Here is a 12603-nt window from a genome sequence, read left to right as displayed (position 1 = left end):
AGACTTTCTGCCTTACATCCTGCACGGCCATTGAGGAGAAGACCGACCGTGTGATAGTGGACCAGTGGTTGTAGTATTTAGTGATCCCCTTGTGTGGTTGTATCATGAGTAGTAAGACCATGTACTGCAGTTTGCCATGTTTTGTTCCTTCCATTTTACAGTGGTTGTAGCAAGTTGGCCTCACGCGCCAACGCGGCCCAGTTTATAAGAAAACAATATTCAGAAAGAGAGAAAAGGACCCTGACGTTGTTTACCGGTGCTCCATTTGGGCCTGGAGGCGGGGACGACTTCGAGAGACAATCATGAGCCATGGCCCAATGGGCATCTCTTGCAAAAATGAAGACGGCGTGAAGAGACGGGGAACATAGCAAAAACTCTCTAGGGTTTGTATGTTTGTTTCCTGCGCCCAATCCCAATGCATGGATGGCCGGCCTCGAGCTCCGGCGGCACCTCGCTGGGGTCTCCGCCGCCGGGCCCCGCTTTCCCGTCGCCCTCCTCGCTGCCGCAGGTACTCTTTCTCTGCCGTGTGCTTGCTGCTGTCTGCGATTTCTCGCCAATTAGGGAAGCATATTATGTGGAATTTGGTGTGGAAAACCCCCCACGGTATTATTCTGTTCTAGGAACATTAGAGCTAGCCCTGTCAAAATTGCCCAACTGAAGCACAAAGATAGATCAAGCGGCCACATCACAGCTCCCTATTGCAATCTAGGCAGATTGAACAACCTGATGATAGCAAGCAGCTAGTATTATTTTTGCAGCTAAATAGTACTGTTGCTGTGCTAACACGCAGATATCATGCATGTATGGTTCGAAGACTTGGAACAGACAAGCCCGTTGAAGGCCCTGGCTGTTCCATGCCTCCATGGTTCTTGAGCTTCCTGTTATTTCCCCCATCTTCACCAACCATTGTTTCCCCTCTCCCTGGACCTGGAGACAACTCCTTGTGCCTTTCACCAAACTACGAGAAAGAGAGAGCGAGGCTAAAGTAAGCAGCCAGGGGCCGCAGACTTGAAACTCTGCGCCATCATTTTGAATTCGCCGCTAGAGCTTATCACCTTCACTCATGCGGCAATGTCATCGTCCTAATGCACTAGATCTGAGGCTTTGTTCTGCCCAGTCGAATGCTGCTGGATGCTTTGCAGCTGTCACCATGTACAGGTCCATGCGCCTTGAAGCCCGTGACCCCGTCGTTCGGCCACCAGCTGAAGCCGAGTAGTATCGTTTTTATACTGTTGCTTGCTCCATAGGATGCTTTACTGGCAGCAATTAGTTTAGTACTAGGGAGATGGAGAGGCAGCAAATTAAGCAGCCAGGGAGATTCAAAACACTGGTTTCCTATTAAATTTGCTGCTACTAGTAGTGCTTATCACATTCAGTCACATCACATGGCATGTCATTCCAACAGGCAGCCACCACGAGATTTAAGGTTTTGTTTCGTCCAATGGGGTGCTTTGCCTGACAGCCATTAGTTTACTCAAAACATATACAGTCTTGATTAGTGATGCGACCCATCATCCACTGAGGAACGATAATGTTGACCCGTCACGTACTGAAAGACAGAAAGAGAGAGTGAGTGAGTAAATTAAGCATCTTGGTGGATGCACCTTGAACTTGAAGATCGCGAAGCCAGTATAATAGATAAGCCACATCACAGCTCACTATTTCAATCTAGGCAGCTTGACAACCCGATTGCGAGCAGCTAATATAATTGCAGTTAAGAAGTATTACTCTGATCAGACGCAGATAGCATATATCATCAGAAATTAAAATTTAAAACAGAGTAATATCCAATAAAACCATCCTTACGAACCATGCCTCCGTTGTTCAGCTTCCTGTTATCTTCCCCATCTTTATGAACCGTTGCTTGTCTTTATTTCTTCCTCTCCCTGGAGAAAACTCCTTGTGTCTTTTCACCAACCACAAGAAAGAGAGCGAGCTAGGTAAAGTGAGCAGTGGGGGGAGACTTGAAACTCGGTGCGTCCTTGGCAATTAGCCGCTGGAGCTTATCATGTTCATTCACATGGCAATGTCATTGTCCCAATAGGTCACCAGCGTGAGACCTGAGGCTTTCTTTTAACCCAAAGGGATGCTTTGCCAGGCAGCCATTATTTTACTTCCATTGGCTCTCTTGGGGGCATCGGCTTGCAGCTAGAATTAATCCTACTTGATTGGTTTCCGAGGTTTCAGTATCAAAAACTACAAGTACTGCGAGACACTTGGGTCTGTCTTCCTTGTACTGAAGCGTCATCCGCCGAGGAGTGAGGAACAATTCATAATGTTGATCAGGCACCCACTGGAACACAGAAAGAGGGAATGGGAGAAGGAGGGGAGTGTCAAGTGAGTGAGCAAGGGTCAGTGAGTAAATTAAGCATGCTGCTGGATGCTCCTTGAAACCACCATGGCACCGGCACGAGATCTGAAGCCGGGTATTGTTTTTATAGTGTTGCTCCACTGGATGTTTTAGTGGCAGTGATTAGTTTAATAAGGAGAGAGAGGCAGAGAAACGGTAAAATAACCAACTGAGGCCTCAGGGAGACTCAAAATCTGAGGCTTCGTTTCTCGCTTGGTTGCATGACTTGACTTACAAAGTGAAAAATTCACTAGTACAACGTACTGTCATCACATCTAATAATCAGTAACAGGCCAGGAGTGTCGGGGGGATGATCCCGGGTAGGGTCATAGCGACACAACTCTAGCCGAGATAACGGAGACAACTCTAGCCGAGATGACGGAAGCAAGGCCAGCAAAAATAAGCATGCCGGCATCTCCGAGTACAACTAACGCTAAGTCAGCATACCCGATGTATGCCGGCACGGCTATCTTACCTTGTAAGTTTGCAGGATGAAGATGAGCACGGGAGTCTCGGCGGCAGCCGAGATCTCTCAACGGTCTTATCCTGACCACGCGGTGCGAAGTAAAGCAACGCCATCATCACTCCAGGAAAAGCAGTCAGCGCCTACTAGTAGCAGGAAGCACCGAAAGGAGAATCTGTGAAGGAAGCCGGCAGAGGATAGCTGCACCCGCTGCCGGCTGGCAGTAAAAGTAAAGCTGTCTTGTCCCCTACAGTACTGTCTAGAGGGAACCAAGCCGCGTGCCCGGTGGGGCCCGAAGACAGTGACGTTAGACTCGGCCCACATGGCAGTGTACCATGTGCAGCCTAAAATAGAACCTTACCCCTCTGCAGTAAGGAGAGACTGAGCATTCTAGGGTTTTCCCCTTTCTTCTTCTTCCTCAAGAATACAGCTCAAGGAGTAGCATTGTAGACCTCGGCTATCTCGGTTAATACAACAAAGCAGGAGTAGGAGCTTTACCTCTACAACAAACCTGGGTAAATCCGCGTGTTCTAGCATGTTTAGTGCGTGTTCTTCTTCACGTCCTCCCTCCTCCGGTTCCTCCCTCGTCCATCGGCCCCAACTTAAGCCATCCTATGGCATCTGCCGTGACACCACCACGATAGTTGGCGCCCACCGTGGGGCCAGCAACGGCGCTAGCTGGAGTCTTCATCCGGACCGGAAGCTTCCTCGCCACCGGAGAGCGCGTGGTCTCCGGTTTGGTCCAGAGATTCGACTCTCTGGGCTTCATCGACAACAACGCGGGCTGTTTCAACGGCGCGCCGCTCTCTTGCGCCGGCCGCTTCATCGATTTCGGTTTGCACGAGGTCTACGTGGCTACTGACTGTCCTTGCAGGTACCCGGAGCAGGTGGTGATGGCCGACAATCCACCCGCCGTGCGCACGGTTCGCGCTCAACACGCCTACTGCCCCGCTAACCATGTGGAGGTCAAGGTGACGGCTCACGGTGCCGACACGGGAAAGGACGCCGCAGGAGGTGGCGTGGCACCAACCAAGTCCGGAAGAACGGCAAAGCTCCCCTTGGAGAAGCCGGAGGACATCGCTGCGCAAGCCGGCACGTCGGCTTTGCCGCCTAAGCCGACTCAGATCCAGGCCTCCATCGAGCGGCTGACCACGCCGGTTGCGTCGAACGTTAACCCGGTTCAGCTGCAGGCAGAGTTGGAGCTGGAGAGGCAGAAGCTGCTAAAGGAGGCAGTCGACGTCGCCAACGCTCGACAGCAGCTCGACATCTCGCTCCGTGAGTATAATAAAGCTCGTGGTCTTAGTTCTACTGCGTTGACTAACCTTAGCAGAGTTGGGGAGATACGTACCCGTGGTAAGAACTTGAATGCCGGGATAGCGAGGGAAGGCAGGGGTGCTCCGACAGTGTCGGCAAGCTTTGCCTCGGCACTAAAGCCGAAGTACAATACCCCTGTCAAGAATCTCAGGGCTGCCGAGGCTGCGGCTGAGGAGTTGCCAAATTTCACGGGAGAGGCACTTCGGCAGCAGCAGCTGCGTGTGAAAGAACTGCTCCAGATGGCTAATGAGCAAAATGAGGCATACATGAGAATGCACGGCAAACCCGACGCATCACAGGTCATTCACTCGGCTGCAGATGCTGGTGGCTGGGTTGTCCGACAAGCGTCCTCGCCTGGCGGCAAACGGGACAAAAGTGTCACCTCTGGCCGGGACAAGTAGTTTGAACGCTATGATCCAGCTCTGGCGGAGAGACAGATGGTCAGGAGGGTTGATGACAGTCAAAGTAGTCTGCGTCCCGGCGACAATCACCGAGATCAGCAGGAGCGTTACTCGCACGATCACGGACACCGACCTCGGGGTCCGGCACCCAATATTGCTGCAGGACAGCAGGGTGTGGGGCGCAACCCCCGGTATCGAGGTGAAGATCGCCGGCATGATCGTTACGATGACGGATACTCGGCCCTGGCTGATGAGGGATATATCAGGCGAGAACGCGATAACCTCGGTCCGCTTGGGGGCAGAGTCGGCAACAGGCAGGTGTCACCCCTGGATGCTCGGCATCGCCTTGACCGGATATATCTGTCCGAGCTCCTGGAAGAGCAGGGCCCTCCGGGACCACATTGCTTTGTGAACCGAATCATGAGGGAAAGACCTACCCCGGGTTTCCAGCTGCCCAGGGGTACGAGAACTTATGACGGCAGTACTAAGCCGGAAGACTGGCTGGAAGACTATGTCACGGCGGTAAGTGTGGCAGGTGGCAACCGCAGATGGGCAGTGCGTTACGTATCCCAGATGCTTGTGGGACCGGCAAGAATATGGTTGAACAACTTGCCGGAGAGCAGCATCAATTGTTGGATAGACTTCGAGGAAGTCTTTGTCAGCAACTTCACCAGCACTTACAAGAGGCCGAATTGCCCTCAGCAGTTGTGCATGTGCAAGCAGAAAGACAACGAGACTGACCGGGATTACCTAACGAGGTGGAACAATCTCCGCATTCCTCTGAAGGGATAGTAGAGTCGCATGCCATAGCGTGGTTTGCCCAGGGATGTCGGCACGGCAGCATGCTGTGGCAGAAGCTACAAAGAGAGATGCCAGCCACCCTATCCGAGATGACCAGGATAGCCGACATGTACACGCTTGGCGATCCAACTCATCCGTCACTGATGCCGGCAGAACTGCAAAGGGAGCAGCCGATATACAATTCTGCCGGGGCATTCCGGAGGAACGATCATCAAGATCATCGCAACAAGAGAAGAGATGACAGGCCGGATTACCGATATGGGCCAGCTCATGTCGCTGCACTTCAGGATCAACTTGATGCCGGCTCTAGCCAGTGTCAAAAGACAGGAAACCAGCAGTGGGTCAAGAAGGGAGAACAAAAGAAGCCCTGGCAAGATAAGCCGAACTATACCTTCGAGGTGATGCTGGATCAGCCTTGTCGTTTTCACACGACTAACCCCAACAAGCCGGTGAACCATACGACGCGGCAGTGTAGTTGGATGCAACGGGCCGAGAAGGGCGAGGCAAGTCGGCTACCTCCCCCTCCTCCGCTGACAGGCGCGAATGCGCAGATCCAGGGACCCCCTCAGGCAAACAATGCTGTCAACCAGGTGGAAGATCAAGAGATCCCAGGCTATGCCGGGAGAAATGAGTACAACGAGCATCACCAAAGCTACATGATTTTCATCACTGCGCCGACTGATAAGCAAAGTCAGCGCAGGCATGAAATGGAGGTCAATGCGGTAATGCCGGCTGTTCCGAAATTCCTGTATTGGTCGGAGCAGGAGATCAACTGGAACCAAGCAGATCATCCTAAGGTTATGCCGAATCCCGGTGGGTATGCCCTAGTGGTTGATCCGACGCTCATCGGGCCCGACATAAATGTCAAGTTTACTCGGGTCCTCATTGACAATGGGAGCAGCATAAATATCCTATATTGGGACGCGATGCTAAAGTTCGGCATTACCGACAACATGCTTGAGCCAAGCCGGACTACCTTTCACGGTATTGTGCCGGGAGTGTCTTGTGCCCCTGTCGGCAAAATCCGAGTCGATGTCTTATTCGGCACCCGTGAGAACTGTCGGACTAAAAACTTCTTGTTTGAAGTGGTGGACCTCAATAGTCCGTACCACGCACTGCTCGGCAGGCCGGCACTCGCTAAGTTCATGGCTACTACTCACATCGGCTATCTCAAGATGAAGATGCCGGGACCAAATGGTACCAGAACCATCACGGGCAACTTGAAGCGTTCAATCGAGTGCGCCGCGGCAGGGTCGGCTTTGGCTGAGTCCCTGGTTATCGCTGGCGAGAAGAAGAAGCTACAGGAGGCTATTGCGATGGCTCAGGCGGCACAGATTGACTTGCCGGCTATGACCAACCCCCATGGAAGTGTGGCTTTCCAGGCAGCCGAGGAGACGAAGAATTCAGATTGACAGTGAATTCCTGGACCGCACCGTCATTATTGGTGCCGACCTGAGTGAGAAATAGGAAGGCGAGCTCACCAGATTCCTCCGTGAGCATCGGGACATCTTTTCATGGTCAAACCAAGACCTGCCGGGTGTGCCGAGGGAGCTGGCTGAGCACTCATTACATGTCAGACCAGATGCGAGACCGGTGAAGCAGCCCCTTCAACGCTTCGCCGACAACAGAAAGAAAGTCATCTCGGAGGAGATATCCCGGCTTCTAGCTGCCGGCTTCATCATGGAAGTGTTACATCCCGACTGGCTGGCAAACCCGGTCATGGTTGAGAACAAAGACGACCCAACTGCTGCCAAGGTGTGACGCATGTGTATTGACTACACCAGCCTCAACAAGGCGTGTCCCAAAGATCCTTTCTCGTTACCTCGGATCGATCAAGTGATTGACTCTACTGCCGGGTGTGAGTTGTTGTCTTTTGTGGATGCGTACTCTGGCTTTCACCAGATACCACTGAACCCTAATGATCAAATAAAGACATCGTTTATCATCCTGTTCGGGGTGTATTGCTATTGCACTATGCCATTCGGTTTGAGAAATGCAGGTGCTACTTATCAAAGATGCATGCAGAAATGCTTGCATGATCAACTTGGCAAGAATGTGCAGGTATATGTCGACGATGTCGTCATAAAAACCAAGGAAAGCGCCACGCTCCTGGATGATATCCGGGAAACATTTGCGAATTTAAAGAGATTCCGAATGAAACTGAACCCGGCCAAGTGCACATTCGGTGTGCCGGCAGGGAAATTGCTCGGCTTCCTAGTGTCAAGCCGAGGTATAGAAACAAACCGTGTGAAGATCACCGCCATAGAACGAATGAAATTGCCGAAATGCCTCAAAGATGTGCAAAAATTCACGGGATGCCTAGCATCACTAAGTCGTTTCCTTAGTCGGTTGGGTGAAAAGGCTATGACCTTATACCAGCTGATGAAGAAGACTGACAAATTTATGTGGACGCCACAGGCAGACCTAGCTTTTCAGGAACTAAAGAAGATGATTGCCACGGCACCGATATTGGCCTCTCCAATGGAGAAAGAGCCGATGTTGCTATACATCGCGGCAACCAACCGGGTTGTTAGTGCCGTCATCGTGGTGGAGAGAGTTGAAGAGGACAAATCGGTGCAAAGGCCGGTATATTACTTAAACGAGGTGCTATCATCGTCCAAGCAGAACTATTCCCATTATCAGAAAATGGCTTACGGTGTTTACATGGCGGCAAAGAAATTGAAGCATTACTTTGATGCACATCAGATCCGGGTTATATGTGAGGCTCCTGTCTCGGGGATCATGAGTAACAAGGACGCGAGCGGCCGGGTAGCAAAATGGGCAGTTGAGCTAGCACCCTATACGCTACAATACGACAGACGAGATGCTGTGAAGTCTCAAGGTCCGGCAGATTTTCTGGTGGATTGGGCCGAGATGGAGTATGAGCCACCGACCCCAGAAAATAATTACTGGAAGATGCATTTTGATGGCTCTAAGATGAAAAACGGGTTAGGTGCCGGCATAGTTTTGACCTCGCCCAAGTGTGATCAGCTCAAGTATGTACTGCAGATTCACTTCGCAGCGTCCAACAATGTCGCCGAGTATGAAGCGCTGGTGCATGGACTGAAAATGGCAAAAGAAATAGGAGTTCGCCGGATTCAATGTTTTGGTGATTCCGATCTAGTCGTCCAGCAAGCTTCCGACAACTGGGATGCATTGGATGCCAACATGGCGCTGTACCGGTTTCATGTTCAGAAGATCAGTGGCCATTTCGAAGGGTGTGAGTTCCACCACATACCTCGGGCGGAAAACGAAGCGGCCGGCACATTGTCAAAACTCGGTTCGACACGACAGGCCATTCCGGCTGGGGTGGCACTAGAGCATCTACGCAAGCCGTCTATCAAGCCATCACCAGAATCGGAGTCTATATTTATCCCGGCAACTTCCGAGGCCGGTGCTACGCCCATGGACATTGATAGTGGCAACGGTTCTGGTAACCCGGGGACTGAAGGCCTTAGCACGGCGGAGGCAATGGCAGTAGAACCAATGGAGATAGACGAACCGGATGAGCCAATCTTCACCACTCGTCCCGTGCCGGCATGGGCTCAACCGATAATGTCTTACCTCAAAGATGGGAGTCTACTGGAAGAAGAGGTGTCGGCAAGACAAATCCAGAGAAGAGCAAAGGCCTACACCATCATCAACGGTGAGCTTTACAAGAGGAGCGTCACTAACGTCCTACAACGATGTGTCGAGCCGGAAGAAGGGCAGGAGATACTCCGGGATATCCACCAAGGAGAATGTGGCCATCACGCATCTTCGAGAATGCTTGTAGGCAAAGCTTTCCGACATGGTTTCTACTGGCCGAGTGCGCTACAGGAAGCAGAAGATATAGTCAGGAAGTGCAATGGCTGTCAGAGATATGCCAGCAAGATCCATATGCCGGCGTCCGAACTCAAAACCATCCCAAATCACTTGGCCATTTGTCGTCTGGTGTTTGGATATGGTAGGACCGTTCAAGCGGGCGCGAGGAGGCATGACGCATATTCTGGTCATGGTCGACAAGTTCACTAAGTGGATTGAGGTCAAGTCGATAAAGAAGTGTGACGGCAAAACTGCGGTATTGTTTCTGAGGGATATCATCTTGAGATATGGATACCCACATAGTATCATCACAGACAATGGAACGAACTTCGCGGAGGGACCTTTCGCGAGATTTTGTGCTGAGAAGAGATCCGACTAGATGTTGCCTCTGTAGCACATCCTCAGTCCAACGGGCAAGTGGAAAGAGCAAATGGCATGGTCTTGGCCGACATAAAACCCCGGCTAATCGAACCACTGGAGCACACTTCAGGATGCTGGCTGGATGAACTCCTGGCTGTGCTGTGGAGTCTCAGGACGACTCCCAATCGCTCTACAGTCTACACGCCGTTCTTCCTCGTATACGGGACAGAAGCTGTCTTACCAGCCGACATTGAACATGACTTTCCACGAGTAACCATGTATACGGAGGCCGAGGTAAAAGAGGCCCGAGAAAACGATGTCGACCTGCTCGAAGAAGCACGGGAATTGGCTCTATCTCGGTCGGCCATTTATCAACAACACCTAAGGCGTTATCATAGCCGAAAGGTCAGCCCGCGAGTATTCCGGGAAGGAGATCTTGTCCTCCGACTTGTGCAACGCACAGGCGGCATGCACAAATTGTTACCCCCATGGGAAGGACCATTCATTGTGAGCAAAGCACTCCACAAGGATTCCTACTATCTTATAGATGCTCAGGATCCCAAGGTGAACAGGATAGACCGGTCGGGTGAGGAGACCAAGAGGCCATGGAATGTTGCGTTGCTCCGTCCGTTCTATAATTGAAAGCTGAGTATTTTTATCGCTTACTACTTATGTTGAATATTTCAATTAAGGCAATGAAATTATCCGCCGAGTTCTTAAAAGAAACTCGGGGACTTCTGTGTCATTTAAATGCTCTGCTGCAATTATCTTTTGTATGTCGGCATGGCTTAGTTGCGTAATCTTATGTTGATTTAGTACTGTGTCGGTCTTGACAACACCCCTCTATGACTTCACTGTTGTCCACAACCCGGCTTCATGGCAAGCTAGAGATGGGTATAGGATAACCAAGCACATGAAAGACGACTAAGGAAATAAGCAAAAAGGCGACCCGAGATATTTTTTGTCTTAACTCGGCATTTTCGTGTTAACTCGTCTATTGCCGAGCGGATTCTTCGAGATGCTTTTTTCGAAAGGGTGGTTTTATGACTCTGCGATTCACACGTCGAACGCCGACAAGGTAGACAAAAGAACCGAAGTTGTAAAATTTCACTAAGAGAAAAAATATACTCGGGGACTCGGTCGGGAGTATGATAAAACAAAAGACTTAATTAATTGAGAACTTAGTACTTGATAAACAAGAGTGTGTCGGTTACATCTGCACCCGGCATTCCGGGGATCTAACTATTCTAAAGTTTTTTAAAGCACCCTACGACGATGCAGCCAGGTTGTTGGTACCGGAACTCGGCTCGGGGGAGGCCGACTCCACAGCGGTTTCCTCGTCTTCCGCCTCTTCCTCCCCGTCAGTCATCTCGGCCTTGGCCTCGGAGATGGGGCCTTTTACAAATTTATGCACGTCGGCATATTGTATTAAGGAGTAAGCCCTTTCCTTGCGCTTGGCCACCAGCTCCGGGTCCGAGAGATGGGGGGAGTCGGCACGCATAGTCTGTAGCACATCGAGGTTGATGCCGTCGTACCAAGAGAGTACGAACGACAGAGCCTCGTCTGCTCCAACACGTGCGGCAGATTCCCGCCACTCGTTCAGCCGGGACGGGCCTTCATGCAGCCGCTTTGCCAGGGCCGGGATCTCCTCCGGCACCTCTTCCCCGGGCCACAATGCTTTAAAGGTCTGGAGGCAAGCGTCCACCATGTCGACGCCGAAGGACTTGAGAGGTTTGATCCAGCAAGCAATGCTCACCAGGAAATCCTCCAAGTCCCACTCGTATGGCGCCCCTGCTGCCACCGCCGGGTCCCTTTTCTTGCGCAACTTAGTCACGGTCGCCTGAGCGTGCTCGACGGATGCGGGAAAAAATTTCGGCAAAAAGCAGAGGAAAACTAGTCAGTCTCGGCACATTACTGATATTATTCAAGCAATTCACAGAATAAAGAGGATCCACTTGTCAGCATGGTGTCAATTTTGATGATTTCACGCCGGAGGACCTTGAGCTGGCCGACCTTCTCGGCATCTTCCAACTCGGCGACTGTCGCGCGAGTCTCAAGCTCGGCAGCGACGGCCTTGCTCTTCTTTACCTCGTCTTCCAGGCGAGTCTTCTCATCCGCCCGAGCAGAGAGGGCCGAGGTGGATGTTAATGTTTCTCTTTGTAGTCGCTCGATTACCTTGTGATGCCCTTAACAATTTGTTCATCGTCCTATTTTTCCTTGGGCTGCAGTGAACCAAACGATTATTCAGCTTACACTCGTTGATAGAAAATTGCCAGGAAATTGGCGCAATGAGAATCCAATAAGGCCAATAACCTTCATATGGTGTGTGCTATACTCTGACCTAGCATTTTGTTCATTTTGTGTCATCCCCTGGTGGAATTGTGATAAGTGCTTATGATATTTTTCCATCCCTTTGCCAGCATATGTAAGGTGGAAGGTAATGGCGGAATGGTCAGTATTCTCGCCACAACCATGGAATGCTGGTCATCGGGCTCGCTTGAACTTCAAGTCTTGTCACATGCTGTTGGAGCATGAGCATGGTCAAAACGGCACGCCGGAGCATGGAAGACGAAGAAGAGGGCGATGACGTAACCCCCCAAATCCTGTATGTAGAGGGGGAGACCACGAGGTGGACATTGGTCGTTTGTGAAAGGTGGATGGGCTGTGGTGAGGTTGTGCCGCCAGGCGTTGGAGGACAAAGGGCCCGTGGACGAGGAGCTAAGAGAATGAATATGGCGGCTAGACCGAGGATACAACCGATCGTGAGATAGTAGTTGTATTTAGCGACCGATCACCCTTGTATTCAATTTTTATGTTGTAGTGGCACTAAATTTCAAGTTATCAGACAGCAACCCAGTGTATCATCTTCTACAGCTAGGCTTTGTCTTTCTTATTCCCTTTTCAAAGCTGTAAACAAACAACAGCAAAGAGAGGCAAGATTTTAGATGAGTAATTCATCTGGTTAGATTTGCAACTCTCTATATATCCATCGCTTACAGCGAATATTTCACATGTTTTGTCACCTTGAGAAAACCTTTCCAGCAGCAGCCTACTCTGAAACGAGGATTTTCTTTTCCAGATTACGCAAGTTCTCTTGTAAATCTCATCGA

At 50.9% G+C, this 12603-nt stretch overlaps 1 protein-coding gene across 5 annotated transcripts; it reads left to right on the top strand.

Annotated features, from left to right (window-relative positions):
• The first annotated feature begins 305 nt into the window (after positions 1-305).
• LOC104584890 lies at positions 306-12505 on the top strand. Of its 5 annotated transcripts, XR_002960183.1 has the most exons (4): positions 306-508; positions 11433-11630; positions 11722-11815; positions 11914-12505. XR_002960183.1 is itself a non-coding variant. In XM_024454845.1 (2 exons), the coding sequence occupies exon 2, from the start codon at positions 7094-7096 to the stop codon at positions 9341-9343; it is 2250 nt and encodes a 749-aa protein (XP_024310613.1). In that variant the 5' UTR covers positions 306-508; positions 2841-7093; the 3' UTR covers positions 9344-10390. The 5 variants fall into 4 exon arrangements, 3 of the variants coding, with proteins under 3 accessions (XP_024310613.1, XP_024310615.1, XP_024310616.1); XM_024454847.1 differs by lacking the exons at positions 11433-11630; positions 11722-11815; positions 11914-12505 and adding an exon at positions 2841-7437; XM_024454845.1 differs by lacking the exons at positions 11433-11630; positions 11722-11815; positions 11914-12505 and adding an exon at positions 2841-10390.
• Positions 12506-12603: the final 98 nt, after the last annotated feature.

The sequence above is a fragment of the Brachypodium distachyon genome, chromosome 4 (genome assembly GCF_000005505.3).
Source record: "Brachypodium distachyon strain Bd21 chromosome 4, Brachypodium_distachyon_v3.0, whole genome shotgun sequence".
Classification (NCBI taxonomy): Eukaryota; Viridiplantae; Streptophyta; class Magnoliopsida; order Poales; family Poaceae; genus Brachypodium; species Brachypodium distachyon.
This window is presented reverse-complemented; position numbering and strand designations above follow the sequence as displayed.

Coding starts and splice junctions, on each gene's coding strand:
- LOC104584890 (XM_024454845.1), top strand. CDS start 7,094: ATGTGTATTGACTACACCAGCCTCAACAAGGCGTGTCCCAAAGATCCT.